General features: G+C 42.2%; 1 protein-coding gene across 3 annotated transcripts in view; it reads right to left on the bottom strand.

The window, feature by feature from the left end:
- Positions 1-15,907: 15,907 nt before the first annotated feature.
- The window catches only part of TOGARAM1 (TOG array regulator of axonemal microtubules 1), a 44,860-nt gene continuing 37,679 nt past the window's right edge, over positions 15,908-23,088 (bottom strand). For all 3 annotated transcript variants that reach the window (XM_066608108.1, XM_066608109.1, XM_066608110.1), the window contains exons 17-18: positions 22,847-22,962; positions 15,908-17,303 (exon numbers count right to left, since the gene is read on the bottom strand). In XM_066608108.1, the coding sequence (XP_066464205.1) occupies positions 17,279-17,303; positions 22,847-22,962 (141 nt within the window). In that variant the 3' untranslated portion in view covers positions 15,908-17,278. The remainder of the gene's footprint in view (positions 17,304-22,846; positions 22,963-23,088) is intronic.

Here is a 23,088-nt window from a genome sequence, read left to right as displayed (position 1 = left end):
TTGCTGTATGGGGTCTACCATCGGGGGGTCTTTATTTTACTGTGTCTTGCATATAACCTATTAACCTTTTTTCTTAAAAAAATAAACGACATGCCGTAATTTGGCCAGCTTCAAATGTAGGGGGATTTGCTGCAAACTTTCAGCATGGATTCTGCACCAGAAATCTTCAGTAATTTATCGTACAATAAGAGCGGATGGGGAAATTGGGGCATGCTGTAGATTTTCAAATCCACAGCATGATCATTCTGTTGCGGAAATGCTATGGATTTTACCTGTTGCACAGTGAAGAGTGCAATCAGTGACAAGCTCCACAACAAAGCTTGCATGTAACACATGCAAATTTTGCAACATATTCCAATCATTTCTGAACCAGGACTAAATTAGGAGGGGTCTCAAATAAAAAAAAAAAAAAAAAAAAAAGGTTGGGAACCACTGCTCCATGGTATTTATGCCCTTGATAGAGGCCTACAGGCTGAGGGAGCCCACAAACATGCTGGTGTGTCTTTTTGTTATCTAGATCTATTATGTGGGTTTTCCTTTCTAGGCAAGGTCTAATATATGGCAATACTATTCATTACTGCTCATTGGCTTACATGAAGCCTCTGGTTCCCAGTGCAAAATCTGCAAGATGGCCTATTTATAATAGTGGTGTAATCTTATATCACAGAAGGGCTTTTGGGTCCATTAGGTTCCAGGGCCCAGGAGGGACTGTTACCACTATACCCCCTATAGCTACTTCACTGGTTCTGCTGATATTTTTAGCACTACAGTTCAGTTAACTGTCAACAAGGTGGGGGGTTGTTCCTGACTTAGCAATGGGGTCCAATAAATTCTGACTACACCACTGTTTTTTGAAAAAGAAAAAGTTTCTCTGGTCCCATCCTAGCAAAATATCTCCATCAGAGGTAGACATATCATATGTGCAAGTGCCTTGGCGCCTAAGGCGCAACGGTGCTCACTTCAATATTATAATATATGTGCTTCCTACTGTTCGCTGCATGATTACTGATGGATTAGAATATTAGCAAGGGCATTCTTAGAGACCTAGGAAGGAAGTTCCCATCTACACTCATTAAATACATGGTTTTTCTGGGATTACCAAAAACAGCAGTGAAGAGAATGGGGCTGAACTGCAATACCAAAGACAACCTGTGGACAGGCATGGCACTTTTTGGGATGAAACCAGCAATTTTCTTCTAAACCACACAAACCCTGCAAATAAGAAGGCAAGAGGCCATACATTTCTACATAACAGGGGCCCTCTACAGTTTTCATCTGCCTCTGTTTAAGGCTGGATTCAGATGAACGTATATCGGCTGGGTTTTCACGCCCAGTCGATATACGTTGTCTCTCTCTGCAGGGGGGGGGGGGGAGAGGATGGAAGAGCCAGGAACAGTGCTCTGAGCTCCCGCCCCCTCTCTGCCTCCTCTCCGCCCCTCTGCACTATTTGCAATGGGGAGAGGCGGGACGGGGATGGGGCTAATTCACGAAACTTAGCCCCGCCCCCATCCCACCTCCTTTCATTGCAAATAGTGCAGAGGGGTGGAGAGGAGGCAGAGAGGGGGCGGGAGCTCTGTTTCTTCTCCTGGCTCTTCCATCCTCCCCCCCTGCAGAACCGATATACGGTCGTCTGAATCCACCCTTAGGCTGCACTCAGACGAACATATATCGGCTCGGTTTTCACGCCGAGCCGATATACGTTGTCCTCGTGTGCAGGGGGGGAGGATGGAAGAGCCAGGAGCAGAAACTGAGCTGCCGCCCCCTCTCTGCCTCCTCTCCGCCCCTCTGCACTATTTGCAATGGGGAGAGGCGGGCCAGGGACGGGGCTGATTCTCGGAACTTAGCCCCGCCCCGGCCCACCTCTCCCCATTGCAAATAGTGCAGAGGAGGCAGAGAGGGGGCGGGAGCTCAGTTCCTGCTCCTGGCTCTTCCATCCTCCCCCCCCCATGCACACGAGGACGACGTATATCGGCTCGGCGTGAAAACCGAGCAGATATACGTTCGTGAGAATGCACCCTTACATGCAGAGCTCAGCAATGTCTGGGATATACTTGCTGTCTTTGTGCTCACACATCAGCTGTTGATCATATATTATGCCGTCTGCAACTAAATTTCATAGATTTATTAATTTACTTTCCTGAGAAACTCACTGTGACCAGGAGTGTAACTGTAGTGGGTGGAGGGGATGTAGTTGAACTGGGATCCTGGAGCCTCGCACCTTGTTCACACAGCACTTGAAGGGTTAGGTTCATGTTGATCTGATAGTTATTCCTCAGGATAGGTCATCGATAGTTAGTCAGTGAGGGTCTAATGCTTGGGATCCCTGTCGAACAACTGATTGTCCAGCCTGCTATCAGTGCAGTGCGAGGCTGGATGGCGTCATCAGTAGTCAGGGCAGGAAGTGTACTAGATGGCTTCACTCCCATTGAAATCACTGGGAGTAGAGATAAGCGAGCACCCAAATGCTCGAGTCCGCGTTATTCGAGTCCAGCTTTTCGTAAAATTCGAGAGCTCTACTCGAGTAACAAACCCCATTGACTACAATGGGAGACTCGAGCATTTTTTTTTATGTGGGACGCCGGGTGCCGAGCTTTTTTTTTTTGCTAGGTCCGTCTCTCTCTCTCCTAAAAATTTGCCAATGACGTGCGCTGCGTCGCGGCGGGGAGGGGCCAAAACAGGCACGTCACAGCAGGGAGAAGCCAGAAAACTGGGGCGGGGTCGAACACGGCTTGATGCTCGTTCGAGTAACGAGCACCATCAAGTACGCTAATACTCGAACGAGCATCAAGCTCAGCAGAGTATGTTCGCTCAACTCCAACTGGGAGCAATGCCTCCTGTTACATTTCCGGCTCTGAGAACAAGTTGAGCTGAAAGTGTAATCTATTACACTTACAGCCCTGACACTGGTGCGGACTCTGACAGGGGGTTGAACAATCAGCGGAAATCCCAAGCAGCGGACCCCCACCAATCAACTATCAATGACCTAGGCTATCAATAGTAAACGTCCTGGGATATCCCTTTAAGTCAGTCTTTCATTCATTTGATCAGTGGGGGTCTGTGTGATGCCAGCTATGTTGGCAGAGCCCACGTATGGCAGTGAGTGTACTGCACATGACCATGTATCTCATGCACATGGTCATGCGCAGTGTCACTTTTTTTCTTAATTCCCGGCTGCTTCATAGTGGAGTTGCGTACAAATCGCCACCAGCAAGAGAAACCACGTAATCTTGTAGATATGATACCTTTTAATGGCTAACAAAAACACATAATGTAATAGCGAGCTTGCGAACCTCTCTGGTTCTTCTTCAGGCTAAAAATGGAATAGATCTGAAGAGGCATGAATATTTATACACACTCAGGGTGCATTCACACGAACGTATATCGGCTCGGTTTTCACGCCGAGCCGATATACGTTGTCCTCGTGTGCAGAGGGGGGAGGCTGGAAGAGCCTCAGAGCAGGAACTGAGCTCCCGCCCCCTCTCTGCCTCCTCTCTGCCCCTCTGCACTATTTGCAATGAGAGGAGGCGGAACGGGGGCGGGGCTAAGTTCCAGGAATTAGCCCCGCCCCCATTCCGCCTCTCCCCATTGCAAATAGTGCAGAGGGGTGGAGAGGAGGCAGAGAGGGGGCGGGAGCTGAGTTTCTGCTCCTGGGCTCTTCCAGCCTCCCCCCTCTGCACACGAGGACAACGTATATCGGCTCGGCGTGAAAACCGAGCCGATATACGTTCGTGGGAACGCACCCTCATACATACTCATCAGTGTCTAGTTAAAAATGTTTGTGTACCTCTTGTAGCATTCCTGGCCTAATGACGCCCCCCCCAACAGTAATTCAGGGACCATAAAACTTTCACTCTGTTATCAGTGCCTAGACAAAAAAGTTTGTTTTCTGTTGCAGTATTCCTTTTAAGTGCAAACCAATCACATCCATACCTGTGCCTTGTCATAAGTATGTATGTTATAAGTGTGAATAAATATTCATGCCTCTTCAGATCTATTCAATTTTTAGCCTGACGAAGAGCCCGAGAGGTCAGAAAGCTCACTATAACATCATGTATTTTTGTTAGCCATTAAAAGTTATCATATTTACAAGATTACTTGGTTTCTCTTGCTGGGAACAATCACATTTTGCTCTACTGGCTAACACAGTACCAAACCATTGTTTTCACTAAATCGCCACCCATACACAATGCATTGCGTATGGACAGTGTTGCATATGCTGCCCGTAGAAAAGCATAGGGCTCATGCTGCGTGGTACGCAGAGAAATAGAGCATGCTGCGATCTATTTCTTGCGCATATCCACATGCAGTGTTTATATGCGAATATAAATGGATCAATGAAAGTCCATTTGCTTTCATGGACACCATTCATGTGGCCATAATACCTGTCGAAATTTTCGTCATTGGAATGAGCCCTCAAAGGTAATGTATAAGGTTATATACCCATGCTATAAGTGTTTTAAAAGCAACTGCTTTCTTGTTCACAGCTGGCTAGTGTAGACATAAAAGTAGATGCAGAAAAATGCTGTCTTCACAGAGATAGTGTCCACAAGCCTTTTAGGTTTATATTTCATTAGTTATCAATGGATGTATATGGTATATTGCTTTTTATAATATATTGCATATGTCATCTCAGGTAGATTTTCTCATTAAATTTCATTAGGGATATTCGATGTTTTATATCTTATATACAAAATGTTCAGTTTATTGCCAATATAGAAACATCTAAATCGGGTAAGAAGTGATAGAAAAGAAGAAATGAAATAAGGAAGTAGGACAAGAAAGAGTTAAACTGATAATCTGAACACAACTACCATGAAATAATGTTATAGTATATATAGTAATGAAAATATATTGCTTATGCTATATCATATTATACTATATGTAGAAATAGTTTAGAACATGCCGTATTAAAATCTGGGTTTAAGTTCATATGGAATTAAATAAGTCAGCTGTTTTGTATTGGTTTTAATTATTCAAATATTTAAGGGAGTGATGTAACCCCCGTAATCAGGTGACCAAGACTCCTTATGGAGTGGAAACGCGTCCTGTGTAGACGTCTGACTGTTTTTATGTAGCACTTCATTCAATAAAAGCTTGTGGACACTATCTCTGTGAAGACAGCATTTTTCTGCATCTACTTACCTGTATGCCGCAACTGAATGGAGCGGTTGAAGCGATCTGAAGGAGATCCCAAGCTGATGCATAATCTTTCCAAAGGAGGAGATACCTAGGCAGTGGGTGAGTAAAAACCTTTTAAATACATATATTGTGTAGACATAGCCTCACCTTTTACTATGTGATTTTATGCTTAGAAAATAAAGACTCCTGTGATATGGAGCTGGCACTTCTTTATTGTTTCTTCATCAGTATAGCTGAGGTACAGGACTGCTAGGCAAATGACCCGGGCTCAATTGTTAGTTTGTAGGGGATCGCTGCACCGCAATGAAAAACATCTGAAGGCAAGTCGAGATAGGGATGAAGAGGGTTCTGTTTATCCACTCCATAACAGGGTGAGATACACAAGTTGGAACCGCATCTTTTTTTTGGATGGTTGCACATAGAAATGAACACAACCCCCCACCCCAACCAAAATGATCCAAGCTGGAGGACTGGATTGCAACATAATGTACATGACTCAAGTGCAGCACATACACTACGTTGACAAAAGTATTGCGACTCACATGGGCGGTGAGGAAATTCGATTTTAGTCACATTTTTCAATACAGTCTTGGGCTGCCTTTGACCTCAATGGCTGCAGTAACCCTCCTAGACATGCTTTCCACCAAATTCCCATAGAAGTGTGGAGGGATTTTCCTTCTTTCCTCGAAGAGCTTCAGATAATGATGCAAGGGATGTTGGGAGCGTACCTATACAGCTTTCTAGTTCATCCCAAAGATGCTCGATGGGATTGAGATCTGGACTTTGGGCTGGCCAATGAAGTTTGCAGACAGTCTGGTCCTCCCTTGCATATTCTCTTTACCTGACAGTACCGGATTGGTGGGTGTCGCAATACCTTTGTTAACATAATAAACATGTGAATTACCCGATACCAATAGAACACTATAGAAATGTGGCTTCACAAAAGGTATAGTGTATGTAACTTTTATTTTATGATGCACAGATGCCGAGTTATCCAAGGTTTTTGCAAGTGAAAATGAAAGTAATATGACTGATGCTGGAAGAATTTGTGCCAGTTAACAGGAAATGTTTTTTCCATACATGGAAATGCATGGCTTACTGATGACTTTCAAGAATTACTGTTATCATTAAATAAGCATCCCCTGCTGACAGCTAATCAAACACTGCTTGGGTCCTATTGCCATGGGTGTGGCGGGTGTTCTCAAAAATAACTCTAATTTTAACAGTTAACCCATTAATACCACGTGTTTTCAATATTATGGCTCGGTCCACAGGCGAATTTTCACTGCGTTCCCCGCAGCTGGATTATTGCGTTGCTATGGAAAGCGCAGTCCTCCTGTCCACGAGCGGAGAATCATAGCGATTCGCCGGTTGCGGCCGGCAAATCGCAGCATGCTCCGTATTACCACGGTTCTCTGCGGTGAGTCTTTCAGATAGGCTCACCGCGGAGATCCGTCAGATGGCTACTGCTCCCGGGCGGCTTTGCTAAAACAGTTGTCTGAGAAGCTTGATTGAAATTAATGGAGGCATAGTGCAGCGGTTTTAAGCTTGTGGCCTCTGCGCTTTGCATTTGGCCTCTGGATCTGCCTACAGCCTTTTTATGGCTTTGCCTACAGCCTGATAGTTTTTGTTGGCTCTGCTTATAGCCCTGTATGGCTCTGCCTATAGCATAAATAGACCTGGATGACTCCGCCTATAGTTTAAATAGGCAGAGTCATCCAGGTCTATTCCTATAGCAATATGGCTATTCTTGTAGCCTGATAGCCGTGCAATGCTGTGCCTGCCCCATTTAAAAAACCATGAGCCAGAGTGTTGCCACCTTTCAAACGAAACTACAATAAATGTGTTTGAAACTTAAAAAAACCATGAGCGATGTGATGCGAGGCAACGCCCGAGGGAACGCCCAATGATAGGACATGTCACGATTTTTTTCCAACCCCCACCCCCCCAAAAAAAACCTCATTTGTATGATCCCATTAAAAAGAATGGTGTTTATATTCGTGTGTCTTGCAAGACACAAATCTCCTGCAATTTTCTTCAGGACCAAAAAGAAAATTTGTGAAAAAAATTAGACTAAGTTTTGTAAAAAAAATAAATAAATAAAACCCTGCCACTTAAAAAAGGCCCATTTTTAATTATTTTATTTCTTTAAAATAGTTCCCGAGCAAAATACACGTCTGATACAGTCACAATTAAACCAACCTGAATATTACTCTGTGTTTGACAGCACCCTAAGGGCTTTTACCCACTAGCGTTGTTTTTTTAACGCTGCGATATCGCAATTTTTTTTCAATGGGACTTTCTAATGTTAAAATCGCGTTGCACAAAAATCACTAATTTGTGTGATACGATTTTAATATTAGAAAGTCCTAGTGGACAAAAATCGCTGCAATATCGCAGCGTTAAAAAAAAAAAAAAAAAAATACGCTAGTGGGTAAAAGCCCTTAGAGGACTTCAAGCAACATCAGCAATGAAATACATAGTGTTTCCCTGAAAATAAGACATTGTCTTATATTTGCCCCAAAAGGTAAAGTGTCATTTTCAGGGGGGCTGGGGGGGGGGGGGGCGCTTATACTTACCTGGTCTGCGGCGTCCCGATTGTCTCCAGCGGCGCTGCGTCAAGTGTCCTCCCCATCTGCCTGCTCAGCTTCTTTCTGGCGACAGGGCTTTGAATACCCCGCCTCCAGCAAAGGCCGGCGCTCGATAAGCCAATAACAGCCAGTGATGTCATCCACTGAATGGCTGTGTTTGCCTCATCAAGCGCTGGCTGTGATGGGCTAATCTCAGCACCATCTGCCAATCACAGGGCTCGCTTTGCTGGAGGCGGGGTATTTAAAGCCCCGTCACCAGCAGAAGCTGAGCAGGCAGACGGGGAAGACTCAGCCGTTTGCTGCAGCGATGCCGCAGACCAGTTGAGTATTGATTTTTTTTTTTAATTTTTGGGGGAGGCCTTATATTTCAAGCCTCCCCCGAAAACCTGATCGGTCTTACTATCAGGGTAGGACCTATTTTTGGGGAAACACGGTAGTATGTCAAAGAATTATTAAGGCACATATTTATGGCAAACCTAGGGACCCCCACGGATCAGGTATTGAGGATAGGTCATCAATGTCCTAGGCACAGAAAACCCTTTTTAACTGACAATTCCAGGTCACAATTAGCGCAGCTGCCATTATAACGTCAAGCCTGATTTATCATTCAGGAGTCACAGAAAGTGGATGCCAAAACCTGTCACACAACTTTCTGTGAACTGGAGATAGTTATCGGGAAATTACCTATTGTGTAAATAAAGGTCTGTTAAACATATTTTTAAAATGTTGGTGTCTTTTTTTTTATCCCAGATACAAAAAAATCTATATAAATAAATGATGGCGCCGGCACCAGATTTTTTCCCCCCCGGTCCTCCACTAACCTTAATTTGGCCCTGCTTCTACAAGAAAGAGAGTGAGACCACCAACGTCCAAAAATATTATTTATTAATATAGATCAATAAAAATATATAGGTAAAACATACACGTAGTATAGTCTTCGCATTATAATGAACAAGGTCAAACAGACACGTGAGAGAAAAGACAAATGTAAAAAAATAAATATAAAATACTCGGCAACACATGTGAAAATATTTGTAGGGAAAACATTCCATCATTATAGGGTTGATTCCATATCTCGGATGATAGCGATGTGCAATGCAGGAGAAGGGGGTAAAGCTACGATTTCCAACTACTACTCAATACTCATAAATAGAGATATAGAATATACATATAGCACAACACTACAGAGGGACTGTAAGGCTTCCTGTACAAATCACATGAATGGACATTCCTTTACTCCGCACCCCCTGATGTGTATCGGTGGTCTCTAACCTGTGGCTCTCTATTACAGCTCCTATCAGAAATCATGGCTCCCATTTCCATTAGAGGGCTTAAGGTAGATGGCCTCGAGGTGGATCCACTGTGGATTTTTCATGCAAAAACGTCCTCCAGGAAATCCACAGCATATTACAGTACCAGTAAAATGGATGGGTTTTAAACATATCTCATCCGCACGTTGTGGAACTAACATGTCTGGAAACTGCAAGAAGGTGGGGTTCTTAAATTTTCTGCATTATTTTCCCTGCAGATTTCACCCCCCCTCCTTTCCCTGCTTTGTGGGAAATAATCTTAGAGCCAAGTTGGTCAAACATAGAGCGCCAAATCTTTTTCCCTGCAATCATAGAAATGCCATTTAATTTTATCTCCCTGCAGCCACCACAAAGGGGAGGTCACTGCATGTGGATTTACACAGCTACTACTATACTGTCTGGGAACTGCTCCCCTAGTGGTGGATGCAGGAAAACTGACGGTCAAGAAGCAGGAGAGACTGTTCAGAGACTGACACAAATTTAACTCTGGCTCCATAACAGTTCAGTGGTCCGTCTCTATGCAAGCTATTCCAAAAGGCAGTCAGGGCATGCTGGGAGTTCTAGTTCTCCCAATAACTGCAGACCACTGATAGAAGCTTCCCTGGATGTCGGGACAATTGAGTGTTGCAGCACCCCCGCCCTTAAAGATTACATTTTGGATTATTTCTGTGGGTTGCAACTTTGGTAGCAGTCATGTGACTTGCATGCCACCATTATACTCCTATATTCTTATGTGTATGTTGTAGTACCTCAATAGCTGGAGAGCCACAGGTTGCAGACAACTATGTACTGTCACATCTATTACAAAATACCATGGTCTCCGTACCGGTTATAATTAGGTTGTACCTTTCTTTGTTGCTATACACAACATTAAAGTGCCACTGCCTGTGTATTACATTCCAATTATATTTACAACTTGTATTAGAGGAAATTGAAATGATACGTTTAAAGAGGACCTGTCAACAGAAAGATCTAAAAATATAAAAAGGTACTTAACGTAAAGATCATCTACATAGATTGCCCTTTATGTTGTACTTGCTGCCCTCTTATCTAGAGGGTCCTCAAAAGGGCCCAGTCACCAGGTATTAGCCTTATAAACTGTTCCTACCATACTGTATGTCTTGAAGATACCTTTAAGTTATAGCCATTATTCCCCATTAGCCCTGCATACTTTAGGAAGAGGTTTGAAAAAACTTTCGTACCATATGCAAATGAGTGCTCAAGTGTCTGCTAGGCGTATCCGTATCTTACAAGCGTCCTGGTGAATTGGCATTAAGTTGGCAGCTCCTCTTTTGACTGATGCTGTATGCGTCATCCACAGCTTGATCTAAGTCTCAGACTTACATGGTACAATGGATAACCAGCACATGCGTAGTGGGGTTTGTATCAGTACCAGTACATGTGCAAAACAAAGTTGATTTCTCTGCGCAGAACAGGGCAAACATACTGTGCATGTGCTAGTTCCTTGGTGTATCACACAAGTGCGAGGGTAAGATCGGACTGTGGATATTATCTTCTAACATAAACATCACTCAAAGGAAGAAGGGCTGTCTAAAGGTCCATTTACACGCAAAGATGATGGCTGACAATTGGTCAGAAACTGACAGTTTTGAGTGATCATTTTGCATTAGCTACTAATGAGCTAATCAGCCGATTAGTAGCTAACTAGTGTCATTTGCGTTTATTTGGAGAACAGCAGGTGGTCTGTTCTCTAAATACATCGCTTTTGTTTTGCCATGGGCTGCTGGCTGCATACAATGTTATCAGCTCTACCCGTGGAGAAACTAGCCTTAGGGCAAACAAACCGTGGCATGTTCTATTTCAGTGCGGGGCTCGCGCCGGCTGCTGGCACATGAAAGAGCCGGGGCCACGGGTGAGTAAGCGCTGCTCTCTGCAGGCGCTCGGGTCGGGTCCCACGGAGAGCATTCTCGCTGCCGGATCCGACCCGGCCGTCTGCAGGTGGCCTTAGGGTAGAGAGCTGCCGCAGGGACAGAACTTAAAGGGGTTCTGACATTTAAAAAAAAAAAAAAAAAAAAAAAAAAAAATTGTACTCACCTTGCCTGGCCAGGACCGATCGTCAGGCATGTCCCCTCCGTCTGGCATCTTCTTCTGTGGCTTGTAGAAGCAGAGCAGGAGCAGTCAAAATGACCGCTCCTGCTCTGCTCCGTCCGTCACTTCTGAGGTGAACGGACGGGCCGCCCACAGTAAGCACGTCACAAGCAGTGCTTGCTGTGGGCGGCCCGTCCGTCCTCGCTGAACTCCGAGATTCTGCGCGTGCGCAGTGGAGACGCGGCCCGTCCTGACTCCTGTCAGAGGGCACCTCTCCCCTGCGCATGCGCGCGATCCCGGAGCAGCGCGGCTCGTGGAGGAAGAAGAGGAAGAGCAGCGCCTGCCGGGAGATGACCCCCCCCCCCCCGATGTCAACAACAACAGGAGAAAAGGTAAGTATGAGGTTTTTATGTTTTAGCAGCCATTAAACCGTGGGTTCCCTGGGTCCATTAGGCAGACCAGGGAACAATGGCTGCTAAAGCATAAAAACATTATTCATGTCAGAACCCCTTTAAAAGGGATTTCTAAGGCCTGAATTAGGCAAAACAGTATTTTAGTTTTGCTCAGAAGAGGCTGTATGAAAATTTCTCCAGAAATACCACTTTTCTGCGAATGTTCCCTTGAATGGAACTGAGCTGCAATACCAGACAACTTCTGTATAACAGTGCAGTACTATTTCTGGGAAAAGGGCACATACCAGCCCATAAAAAAGTAGAATCAGAGCCACTCAAGCAACAGATGTCCAAGTAACTTCTAGAGTGGGAGACTTCCAGATCCAAAGATTGCTAATAGCCAACAATTACTCAAAGAGGAAATGGTGGCAGTCCTAGTCCACCTTCAGATGGATTTGCTGCAGATTCTGTGCTGATGTTAGGGCATGTTGTGTAGCAGATCTGTACGTTGTAAATTTGCAATACAAAGTTGAAATTTTGTGGTAACAAAGAGTGTAATCTGTAGAAAAAGTTGCAAAATTTTCTCTCCATCTGAACATGACCTTTAGGTAGAATTTTGGATTTTTATCCCAAATTCTTTCAAGGTCTTCTACATTTTGAGGACTCCTGAACACAAATGTCCAATTCTACCTAGGATGTGGATGTAAAATCATGCAAACCTAGTAGCTATGCAACAATCAACTCTTTACCAGCTATATTTCTGTATGCATATTAAATGAGTTGTCCAGTTGTAAATGGATAGGTCATCAACAGTAGATCAGCTGGGGTCTGATGCCCAGGTTGATCAGTAATCTGCCCAGCTGGTGCTCTTCTGTACTGAGATGTTTTCTGCAGGAAGCAGGCAGCTCCATTTTCACTGCAGTGGCCAGGCTTGATATTGCAGCCTAAATTCCTACTGAAGTGAAAAGGAACTTGCTTGTAATGCCAAGCCTAGCCACTGCAATGGAAACGGAGCTGTCCACTTCCTGCAGAAATCAGCTGAATGCATGTGAGTACCACCTGGCAAACAGCGGATCAACAGGGTTCCCAGGTGCAAAACCTTCTCTTCTCTGATCTGCTATTGCTTGCCTATGCTAAGGATAGGCCATCAGTAGTTTACAACTGGACAACTCCTTAAGAGTAATATAGCAATGCAATCATATGACAGGTCCCCTTTAAATATTAATTACTACAAATAATCATATGAACTTTGACATATTATCCATATAAAAACTCATTATATTACATACATGCTAAAACGGCTCCAAACATGGACCCGGCTACATTGTAGAACCTACTTTTTCATGAAAATATATTTGATCCACGCTACAAAAGCTCAACAAGCATTCTGTGTGGAATGGAAATAACAAACAGTTTAAGATAATTAAGGGGTTGTCAACCTTATAAAAATTGATGGCTTATCTTCAGGATAGGCCATCAATAATAGATTTGCAGGAGTTAGTCTCCCGAGACTTCCCCTACAGATTAGCTGTCCGCTGGGCCAGTGCGCTTGTCCACCAAATCAATTTCTGTCAGAAATGGACAGCTCTGTTCTCTCTACAGTGGCCTGGCTTGGTATTGCAGGCAAAGCTACCATAGAAGTGAATCTGAACTTTACTTGCAATATCAAGCCAGGCCACTGCAGAGAAAATGGAGCTGCCTGCTACTAGCAGAAATTGGCTCTGTGCACAAGCACACTGGTCGGAATAATAGCTGATCATTAGGGAACTTTGATGGCAAACCTCCCCAGTCTAATATTCATGGCTGATCCTGAGGATAGGTCCTCAATAGTAATAAAAATAGCTAAACAGCTCTTTTGCACAAGATGTAGTGTGGTAATAAAACAAAACAAGGAAAAAGGAAATAAAATGTAGTGCATCTCCCATTACTATAACTTAAAAGATTCTTCTCCAATTTTTAACTGTAGCTTATTGTACATGATTCACTGAGAAAACCCACGACTTGTTTGATGAAAAATTAAAAATTAACTTTTAATAAGAATATTTAAAAAAGTGGAACTCACTATTACAAACACGAACACTTCATACACAGAGTGTCGAGAATTGCCCAGGTTATGCCCGTGGGTTTCAACGACAAATACTGACAACTAAAGCAATTAATCAATTAAATACAGGTACTGGGTTATCATAGAGTAACAGGGAAGTTGATAGGAAAGTTTTTCTTGATAATTCCGTCTCTTCCAGATAGACTAGAATAAGTCACGTTTAACGAAACACCTAGTATGCTTTTATTGCTCCAGGGTTTATCAATGTTCTGCTTGGTTGCTGTTGTAGCTGGAAGAAGAGATCGTACCCTTAAACCTCAGGAGACTCCAAATCGGATCGTGGACCTTGGAGTATGGTGTTAAGAGCTTGTGGTCATTAGTTATAAAAGAAAGAAACAACGGAGTTTATATGTCCTGTTATTTAGGATCTATAACACTCCGTTGAATAGAGAATAAGTCTGTCTACATACAGTAATTATTGTTCAATCAAGGACCACAGATGAAAGGGGCCTTATGGCTCTTATGGCATTTAATGCAAAAGTACTACAGGTACCATGTTGCTGATACCCGATTAGCCAGGTTCTAGAAAAATAAGCTCCTGAAGTAGTCAGAAAATCAACGCGTTTCCTCAATTGCAAAAAATATGCAATTGATTCATCAGGATTCTTGAGCTAGAGCTATAGAGTCCTTTGTCAATTTTTGGCGCGGACTGATAACTCCTATTTTCACATTAGGGATACACAGTTGTAATGTGAGTTAGGAGGTTGTGTTTAGAACAGATAGGAAGACTGAATATCAGACGATTGTGGATAGGTTACGTGTTATACACCCTTGTTAAGCGTTGTGCGTGATTGAGATCTGTACGCAGGGTAAAGGTGGAGGTGTTGCTTACTATAAGCACTTAACAGGACTGCTGCTGCGTATTTGGCAGTGGGGACTTCTAATCATACTACTATTCAGGCAAAATGATAAAAGCGACTAGAGTAAGTAGTATTCACTTAAATGTGCTGCAGCCTTGAGCTGTCAAATAACCTATGGTTAGGTCTATTTGAATACATAGACTTTTGCCCTAAATAATAAGTGCATTGACCAAGATAATGGCCTCAGCACTCAGGGTCCGATATAGTTTGCCCCAGAAAGCTACCAGAATACAGCTCCCAAATGCCTGCTGAGATCTATAATAGTAGGTGATCACTATTCTCTATTCAACTTCCACAACACACACACACAACTGTCGGGATCAATGTCCCACAACCATCTGACAGACTGTCTATGTATTCAAATAGACCTAACCATAGGTTATTTGACAGCTCAAGGCTGCAGCACATTTAAGTGAATACTACTTACTCTAGTCGCTTTTATCATTTTGACTGAATAGTAGTATGATTAGAAGTCCCCACTGCCAAATACGCAGCAGCAGTCCTGTTAAGTGCTTATAGTAAGCAACATCTCCACCTTTACCCTGTGCACAGATCTCAATCACGCACAACACTTAACAAGGGTTTATAACACGTAACCTATCCACAATCGTCTGATATTCAGTCTTCCTATCTGTTCTAAACACAACCTCCTAACTCACATTACAACTGTGTATCCCTAATGTGAAAATAGGAGTTATCAGTCCGCGCCAAAAATTGACAAAGGACTCTATAGCTCTAGCTCAAGAATCCTGATGAATCAATTGCATATTTTTTGCAATTGAGGAAACGCGTTGATTTTCTGACTACTTCAGGAGTTTATTTTTCTAGAACCTGGCTAATCGGGTATCAGCAACATGGTACCTGTAGTACTTTTGCATTAAATGCCATGAGCCATAAGGCCCCTTTCATCTGTGGTCCTTGATTGAACAGTAATTACTGTATGTAGACAGACTTATTCTCTATTCAACGGAGTGTTATAGATCCTAAATAACAGGACACATAAACTCTGTTGTTTCTTTCTTTTATAACTAATGACCACAAGCTCTTAACACCATACTCCAAGGTCCACGATCCGATTTGGAGTCTCCTGAGGTTTAAGGGTACGATCTCTTCTTCCAGCTACAACAGCAACCAAGCAGAACATTGATAAACCCTGGAGCAATAAAAGCATACTAGGTGTTTCGTTAAACGTGACTTATTCTAGTCTATCTGGAAGCGACGGAATTATCAAGAAAAACTTTCCTATCAACTTCCCTGTTACTCTATGATAACCCAGTACCTGTATTTAATTGATTAATTGCTTTAGTTGTTAGTATTTGTCGTTGAAACCCATGGGCATAACCTGGGCAATTCTCGACACTCTATGTGTATGAAGTGTTCGTGTTTGTAATAGTGAGTTCCACTTTTTAAAATATTCTTATTAAAAGTTAATTTTTAATTTTTCATCAAACAAGTCGTGGGTTTTCTCAGTGAATCCTGTAAGTTGTACAGTTAACCCTTCTGTCTCAGTGAATATAGCTTATTGTACATGAAGACACTTTGTTATAAGAGGATGTCTCCGTAAGACATACTAGAGCATGTGGATGTCATAAAGGGGGAAGAATCCACAGCTCAGGACTGTCCTCTATTAGGGCTCTCCACACTGCCCTATTTTGCTTCCTTTTTACGTACAGAATACGGAAGCATGTCCTGTCCTGACGTGAACTCTGAGCATTGTATGCCCTATGATGCTTGGAGTTTGGGCCAGGAGACCAGCGGTCAGCCAGCACACACTTCTGTATGTAAAATGGAGGCAACATGTCGCAGTGCGGTTAGCCCCTTAGCAAGAGTAGCTCCCGCTCTGGTGTACTCAGCAAGAATGTTTCGTTATTGCTAACTGATTTGGCCACTTTGAACAGGTATATCCTATGCACTGAATGGCAAATCCCATAATGCTCTACACGATTCAGGAATTACCTCCACTTTTTGCTCCGCCAACTCTAGCACTAAGTGTCCTCTTTATGGATACAGCCTCTGAGCTGTATTACATTAGGGCCATATTGTACCTTTGTATGCCTCTAATTTCACAGAGGCAATCGGGTGTGTTTTTTTTCTTTCGGCAGATTTGGAAAAATAAAACATTTGTGGCAGCTCCATCAGATGTTGTACTGCAGAAGTATTCTAAAGTAAGAGGATGGACTATTGGGGAAACTACCTCAGTAACAGTATCGTACAAAGGCACAATACGGTCTCAGACAGAGGTTCCATACACAGCCCTTCCGTGTGCATGAGGCCAAGCCTGGTCTAATAGGCATTCCAACTCTGAGGAGAGCGCTATTCGCCTCTACCTCCTGCTGGGAAGCATTAAAAATAGCGTTAATGAGTCCTAATTATTTAAGTCAGTGGACTTCCTAATCTGATAGTAAAATATAGATTTGACACGGTCACTGTGTGCAGAGAACTAGAAAGATAAATATCCTATCCATATTCAATATTTCAAAAAGGCACAATGAAGTTGTAGGAAAATTCCATATTCACTTTCCCACCTCTAATGGAATGGATTTTAAATGAGGAGATCCATGATCAATTTTAAGATAAAGAGAAAATAAAATCCAAAATCTGTAGCGGCCGAGTGGCCCCTATATGAGAGAAGCAGCCTTACCTCACAAGGACTAGTCACAATATTACATAGTAACAAGTAACTTCACAAAGGGATTTAATACTCTTCTGGTTATCATCAATGTTCAGATCGTTAGTGTCTGTAATTTGTGTTACAAATCTTAAGCCTTGAGACGCAGATGTCTCCTCGTGTCACCGTCTCCAACTGTAGAATTCAGTCACCGTTCAATCATCACTATTTCATGTCTCTGTGAAACACGCTGTAAACAGAGGAGGGGAGAACAAGCTATTCATTAAAAAAAGGTCAGCAGCAATGGCCGCTGTGGTTATAGGATATATAATGTATATATTACACACAAGAGAGCAGAGGCATGGGGTTATTCATTTGATTATTGTTCAAACGAGCGAAAGTGAACGATAACCCTGTGCAACACAATTTTAGTAACACAAGCAGATAGGTGGCTTATAGTAACTTTAGTGAACTGGATTCAAATAAGATATCATTTTTTTTCCTGCTACGTAAGGTTTTTCAGTTATGGGGAATAATGTAATCCAATTGTCGTTGTATTGTATTTTTTGGAACTGGGCCTGTACAATTAATCCAGTAGGCTCACCATTAACCTTGCTTAATAAGAAAAAAAAAAAGTGATTGTGCAATTATTTCAATGGAAGTGTTCAAACGAAGGCTGGACAAATATCTGTCTGGGATGATTTAGTGAATCCTGCACTGAGCAGGGGGTTGGACCAGATGACCCTGGAGGTGCCTTCTAACTCTACCATTTTATGATTCACTATTAGACACTGCATGCTGACTGAACAATATAAGGGTAGGTTTATGTAACATATAGGGTATGTTTCCATGTGGTAACACTGTGGCTCACCCACCAGTAAGTTGTAATTAATGAACTGTGTTTTTACAGGTCATTGGTTAGACTAAATAAAAGAATCAAAATCATAAAACAAAAATACATGTTGGAGATCATTACAAAAAAGATAGGTCTCTCTGATAACACAGACAATCCTATATGGTAGGCATTAACATCCATTGGGTGATTATGTTTATGCCCAATTCATGCCACTACAAAATAAGCTGATTATAGCCAGTGAATATAATATCTTGGAGAGTATAAAATCTCCTATCATGCATATATTATTTCATGTGTACAGTGCTCATTTTATATAAACTAAGACCCATGGGAGGCTAGTCTTTCCTCAAAAAAAAAAGGCTGGAAATAAGAAAACAGATCTCTAAATATATAAAGAGATATCTATATAACTTCCATGTAGGTCTGATAGGGTGCTCATTGAACTAAGGCCGCCTGCAGACGGGCGGGTCGGATCCGTCGGCGAGGATTCTCGCCGCGGGACCCGACCCTAGCGCCTGCAGAGAGCAGCGCGCACTCACCCGCGGCTCCGGCTGTTTGATGTGCCGGCTTGCCGGGCAGCCGGTGAGTAACTGTTCTGGACTTGCCGCTGGTTGTTTGCCGTGTGAGATTTCGCACGGCCAAACTGTGGCCGTCAGCATAGGATTGCGTTTGTTAACGCAATCCTATGTAGGCTTCCAGCAGCGGAAATTCCGCGGGAAATCCTGCAGCAGAATTTCTGCTTGTGTGCAGGCGCCCTATGATAGAGATTTTTCCTGCATCCCGCTATGAGAAGATATGGGCTTCTATTAGAGATGAGCGAGCGTACTCGGAAAAGCACTACTCGCTCGAGTAATTTGCTTTATCCGAGTATCGCTGTGCTCGTCCCTGAAAATTCGGGTGTCGGCACGGAGCGGGGAGCTGCAGGGGAGAGCGGGGAGATCTTTCTCTCCCTCTCGCTCTCCCCTGCTCCTCGCTGCGACTCACCTGTCAGCCGCAGCGGCACCCGAATCTTCAGGGACGAGCACAGCGATACTCGGATAAAGCAAATTACTCGAGCGAGTAGTGCTTTTCCGAGTACGCTCGCTCATCTCTAGCTTCTATGCATGAACCTAATGGGTATAATTGCATGAAAGAGTCATCTTGGATCCTATTTGGGCTACATCAATTATCACACTGAATGGGTGCGATAATAGTTTGGTAATACAATATATATGTGTGTGTCGTTCCACAATTTTTAATTTTATTATTTATACTTAATAAAAGTTTTAGTCCTTTTCAGTGACCTTTTGTAATTTAAAGGACTTATTCTGCCACGGTGACAGACGTTCGTTAAGAGACCTGGTGCATCTACTATCTCTGGACAAGATTACACAGATGCTATACCCCACCATAAAACCTTTGGAGAGATTCAGTCTTCTGTTCAAAGTATCAACCATTTTATAAATTCGCATTACAAAATACTCTCCTTTTGTCTTTGGTACTTGAAGTTGCCATTTAATATAACAATTTAACCATTAAGATGCAACTTCAAATCCCAAAGAAGTAGGAGTGTGGGGTAATAAAAAATTTATAAAAAGGTCTGATTTTGGATTGGAAAAGAATTAGAATATCCTCTTGAAAGATACCCATCTAAGAAATGCACTTCCTAAAAAAAAGCAAGTTTAGGTTATAGAAAAACCTAACTCCAAAAAATATTTTTGCAATGAGAAAATGAAGGTGACCTATCTATATATATAAAATTGAATGTATGCGTGTGTGTCTGTCTGCGTGTCTGTCTGTCTGTCCTTTATGCGCTACTACACCATTCATCCGATCGCCATGAAACTTTGGGAAGTTGTTGAGTACACTCCTGGGAAGATTATAGGCATAGTACATTTATGCTATGATAAATGGCGCGCGTGCGTCGACAGTTACGCCCCCCCCCCACGTAGATCGTTTGATTTCCATCATTGCCACCAATTCTCTCACTTCCCGATGTCGTAGAAACATGAAATTTGGCATGAGCATTGATTATGTCATAAATAGGGAAAGTTAGTGGGTCCCAACCCGATTATTCAATTCTAAGCGCAAAAGAATTAACATCCAAATTTTACGTACGGAATTTAATTTTCTCACTTCCCAATGTCATAGAAACGGGAAATTTTGCACGAGCATTGATTATGTCAAATAGGAAAAGTTAATGGGTCCCAACTCGATTATTCGATTCTAAGCACAAAAGAATTAGCGTCCACATTTTACGTACGGAATCTAATTCTCTCACTTCCTGATGTCATCTATATATATATATATATATATATATATATATATATATATATATATATATATATATATATATATATATATATATATATATATATATAAATGAATGTCTGTCTGTCTGTCCTTTATGCATTACTACACCATTCATCCAATCGTCATAAAACTTTGGGAAGTTGTTGAATACACTCCTGGGAAGATTACTGGCATAGTACAACTATCCTACGATAGGTGGCGCGCGTGTGAGCATTAATCGACAGTTATGCCCCCAGACAAAGATCGTTTGATTTCCATCTCAAGCACGAAAGCAAAAGGCATTATGAGCAACGGGATGTGTGTTCAACTACAAAATGATGCATTCGCCGAACGTTTCGCTTGACAATTGCTGGATATTGAGAATGCTGAGGTAAAATGAAAGCTGTGCTGTGATTGGTTACTATTTCTTATACTGCTGAGGTAACATGAAAGCTGTGCTGTGATTGGTTTCCATTTCTTATACTGCTGAGGTAACAAAAGCTGTGCTGTGATTGGTTGCTATATATTATACTGCTGAGGCAACATGAAAGCTGTGCTGTGATTGGTTGCTACTTCTTATACTACTGAGGTTACATGAAAGCTGCTGTGCTGTGATTGGTTGCATGAAAGCTGCGCTGCGATTGGTTGTTATATATTATACCAGTGAGGTAACATGAAAGCTGCGCTGTGATTGGTTGTTATATATTATACCGCTGAGGTAACTTGAAAGCTGCGCTGTGATTGGTTGTTATCTAGATATATAAAAACGTATGTATGTATGTATGTATGTATGTATGTCTTCGCAGCAACGCGCGATGGGTAAGCTAGTACAGAATAAAAAAAGATATTCTATTAATTATATCTATCCATCTATATAGAAAAATATTATATGTGATTGGGTGTAAATGGGTTCTTCAGTATGTCAGGAGCTGAGAAACTGAAGTAAATTCAGATCCAACATGAGGATGGGATTTTTATGACACTAGCCCATTTAATATTAGTTTCATTGATTACATTCCACAATCTATTTCAAATAGATTTTAATATAAGGAACAAATATAATGATGGAACAATACCTCTGCAGCGCTACCTATTGGAAGGCAGCATTCCTGCAAGTCTTTGTTAGACTCTTTATACAAGCCTTGTAACAATGACTGGGAATTTAAACACTATGTAGAAGAAAGACTCAATGGATTTTTTTTTACTTCACAGTCTATAGTCAGAGGGTTTAATGAAGTGTTGGACACAGTTGTATACATTTAACTTTTTTCCTTTATACTAAAAATTAATATCTTTTTTTCCTGTTAAAGCATTAGCCCCAAAGTGTTAAGCTGAGTAATCTTTAGTGACATCTGGTGGCAAAGGAATGAAATAACTACTCTTTATTCCTGTGTAAAATACAAGGAATGAAGTGTGGGAATCTGGTGACATTTAGTGGTGAAAGAATGAAACAACTGTGCTTTATGATCGGCAATTTATTCTATTGGTTTTATGAATTACCGGTATTCTATTTTTCTAGCATTCTCTTATTAATTATTGAAGATGTCATTTCGAAAGGGACATTCATTTGTGCCTGAATAAACTGTCAAAGCTAATCTGCTTGATTCCTTTGGTCTTCTGCGCCTGGGAGAGCTTTGATCTACAGTCGTGGCCAAAAGTTTTGAGATGGACACAAATTTTGGTTTTCGCAAAGTTCCTCTGAGGAAACCCCCTTCAGACTGTTTGGGACATATGGAAGTTATAGGAGTGAGCTTCCTAAGACTATTAATGTGTGGGGTCAATTTTCATCCAAGGCAGTGGGCTCACTCACAATTTTGCCTAAGAACACTGCCATGAATAAAGAATGGCATCTAAAAATCCTCCAAGAGCAACTTCTCTCAATGATCCAGGAGCAATCTACCAATGAACAATGCCATTTCCAGTATGACTGAGCACCATGTCAAAAGTGATAACTAAGTAGCTAAGTTACAGACAAAGCTCTTTAATATATGGAGTATGTTTTGGGTAAAGCTAGTATCCATATTAAAATAAAGATTAATATAATTGACTGCACTCGTATTTCTAAGGTGGGTGTTAAGAGTAGCAACATAGTCCACCATTTGAAGAGTGTAAACATTCAATCAAATGTTTATAGCTGCTATCAGGAGCTTAGCCAACGACTCATGGGCACTGGTACAAAAGTTTGGCTTTGGCTCCCTCAAAGTAATGTCCCCTTTGTGCCCTGACAAGGTAATAGTGTCCCACAAAAGAATAGTGCCACTATGGCCCCCGAGTGATAACGGTCCTAATAGTGGTCTCTTTTTGCACCCCCTTATCAACAGTGGTCCCTCTCTGTGACCCCCAACCCTCCAAGTAATAGTGGTCCATCTGCACGCTCCATACCCCAAGTAATATTGATATTTCTGAGCACAAATCCATCCTTCTGTATGTTCCCTAAGAAATAGTGATCTCTCTCAGCATTCCTCACCCCAAGCAATACTGGTCCTTTTGTGTGCCCCCTGAATCCACCCCCGCACCATCAGTAGTAGTGGTCTTTACTTTACTAACATAAGGATATGGCAAGCAGTGAGTTGGCCTACAGAAGCCAAGACTTGTTATGTGTAAGTCATACACTAGTCAACAGTTCTCTCTACAAATGAACAGGAATATAAGAAGTATCCACGTACCCATCTAGAGTATTTTGAGTGTTCTGCAAGACAGATGAAGCTCTCAGGCTGCCAACACTGCCATGGTAGGATCTTCTTCCTCGAGCTGATGGAGTATCTTGGATCTCCCCTACGCCCTAGTTATGACAGAAGTAGCACACTGTGAGCAGATAGTGCATGCAAACTTAACAAATAACTGTGGTCAGTGAATGTGTCAGGTGGTTAAAGTGGACCCATCAATTCTCCTTTCATCCGTTCTAGTA

Source organism: Eleutherodactylus coqui, chromosome 6 (assembly GCF_035609145.1).
Source record: "Eleutherodactylus coqui strain aEleCoq1 chromosome 6, aEleCoq1.hap1, whole genome shotgun sequence".
Taxonomy (NCBI): domain Eukaryota; kingdom Metazoa; phylum Chordata; class Amphibia; order Anura; family Eleutherodactylidae; genus Eleutherodactylus; species Eleutherodactylus coqui.
This window is presented reverse-complemented; position numbering and strand designations above follow the sequence as displayed.